Source organism: Octopus bimaculoides, chromosome 5 (assembly GCF_001194135.2).
Source record: "Octopus bimaculoides isolate UCB-OBI-ISO-001 chromosome 5, ASM119413v2, whole genome shotgun sequence".
Taxonomy (NCBI): domain Eukaryota; kingdom Metazoa; phylum Mollusca; class Cephalopoda; order Octopoda; family Octopodidae; genus Octopus; species Octopus bimaculoides.
The window spans coordinates 78,033,358-78,035,309 of record NC_068985.1 but is presented as its reverse complement, the minus strand read 5'-3'; the positions used below and the strand labels follow the sequence as shown (position 1 = coordinate 78,035,309).

General features: G+C 38.5%; 1 protein-coding gene across 2 annotated transcripts in view; it reads left to right on the top strand.

Moving 5' to 3' along the window:
• LOC106883321 (uncharacterized) overlaps positions 1-1,952 on the top strand; it is a 15,299-nt gene that overhangs the window by 7,024 nt on the left and 6,323 nt on the right. The window contains exon 3 of one of the 2 annotated variants that reach the window (XM_014934320.2): positions 1,526-1,800. The exons of the other annotated variant lie outside the window; for it this stretch is intronic. Within the exon in view, the coding sequence (XP_014789806.1) occupies positions 1,526-1,776 (251 nt within the window). The 3' untranslated portion in view covers positions 1,777-1,800. Of the gene's footprint in view, positions 1-1,525; positions 1,801-1,952 lie in introns of those variants that run through there. 2 annotated transcript variants of the gene reach the window in all.

Genomic DNA, 1,952 nt, shown 5'->3' with positions numbered 1-1,952 from the left:
ATTTATTTCCATTGAAGTTCTAGAAATAATTGTTAAGCCCTGGATAGACAGTGTATGCAATGGAAGGCCATATGTGTTTCAGTAAGACTGCAGTATCACACATGGCTCTAGTAACACAGGAATGAATGACTGAAAATGTTCATGATCACATAGCCCCTAACGTTTGGCCTCCTAATTCTCCAAATCTCAATCCACTGAACTATTACATGTGGAGCGTTATTGAGAGATAGGTCAATGAACAGGCCCACAGCACCAAAGATTCTTTGAAACCTGCCATAGTCAGAGTAATCTTCAAAATGAACCAGGACTACTTGATTCCAGCATGTAGATGATTTAGATCTCATATAGAAGCAGCTGTTGAAGCTGAAGGTGGCTTTATTGAATAACATTATAGAAAAGGTTTATTTTTATTCTCATTGCATTTTTTGATGAATAAAGTTATTATCTGTTATTATATATCTGTTTTTTTTTTTATAAACATAAATTTGCCCTAAAATATCTCACGCACCCTGTACATACACAAACACACACGGTTAGCGACGATGGACTGGCAGAATCTTTAGAGACTGCGAGACAAAATACGTTCCGCTATTTAGTTATGGCCATATATTCTGAGTCCAAATCGTTCTGAGGTAGATTATACCTTCCGTCTTTTCAGAGTAAGAGTTAAATATTGTGATCAATATTATATTTCTAGATGTGAATGGAATTATGACAGAAGAAACATTCACATAAAGACATACCCATATGCACATATTAAGAATTTTATAAACTGTGTGCCAGTGGCCGAATAGTTAAGAAATTCGCTTCGCAATCATGAGGTCCTGGATTCGAGCTTACTGTGTCGCATATTGGCAAAGTGACTACTATTTTTTTATACCATAACTTCAGATCGCTCGATGCTTTATGAATGAAATTGAATTGACAGAAACTGTTGGAAGACCATCGGGTGGATTATATCTGAAATTCAAAAGCTCATTGGGAGAAAAATAACAAATGAAGAAATAAAATATTTATTTTAATGTATAAGCTAAACAAAGGCAGAGATCTGGTAGAATCGTTAGCACACCGGGCAAAATGCTTAGCGGCATATCGTCCCTCATTTCGCACAGAGTTCAAATTCAGCTGGGGTCGAATTTGCTTTTTATCCTTTCGGGGGTCAGTAAAATAAGTATCAGTTGAATACTGCGCTGAACTTGTAGGCATTGTGCCAAGATTTCAAATCAATATATTAGCTAGAAAGAACAGTTCAAACACAACATCAAGGTTTCAATCCTACTCGTTAATATAACTAGGAGAGGAAAATCAGAAAATCACTATTGCCACCACCATTACCACCACCATACACAGTCACGCCACTACCATAACCACCATGACATTTACCATCGCCATGACTCACCAACATACATGGCTACACAACCAACACCATATCCACTACTACCACCAAATCTCTCACTACCAATATGTACTAACGTCATCTAGTCACGTGTCGCTGATGTCCGCCATTTCTCAATCTCCCCCTTAGGTGAATATTTGTCAAACCGCTGTCAAATGGAAAAGAACTGTGAGCCTTGTCAGCAACGGTTCCCGTCTTGCACTCAGCTTGACGATGGATTACAACCTTGGACCGGACAACTTTGGACATCGAAGTTCATGACCTGCAAAGACCAACGTGTGCTCTACAGGGGTGACTGCCCATCACCTAATCTGCCTGGTATCCAGAGTATTTTCCACCCGACATTGAAAATTTGTGTCTCTGTTAAAGTGACTGAATAAAGTATTACCTTTGATCGTTTCATATTCTGTGCTGTGACCTTTGATATACTATGATAGCCAATGATGTTAACAGGACAAGTATACACACATACATACATACATACACACACACACGCACACACACACACACACACACACATATGAGAGTATTGTAGTTCGCTTGAAACATTGTGTAT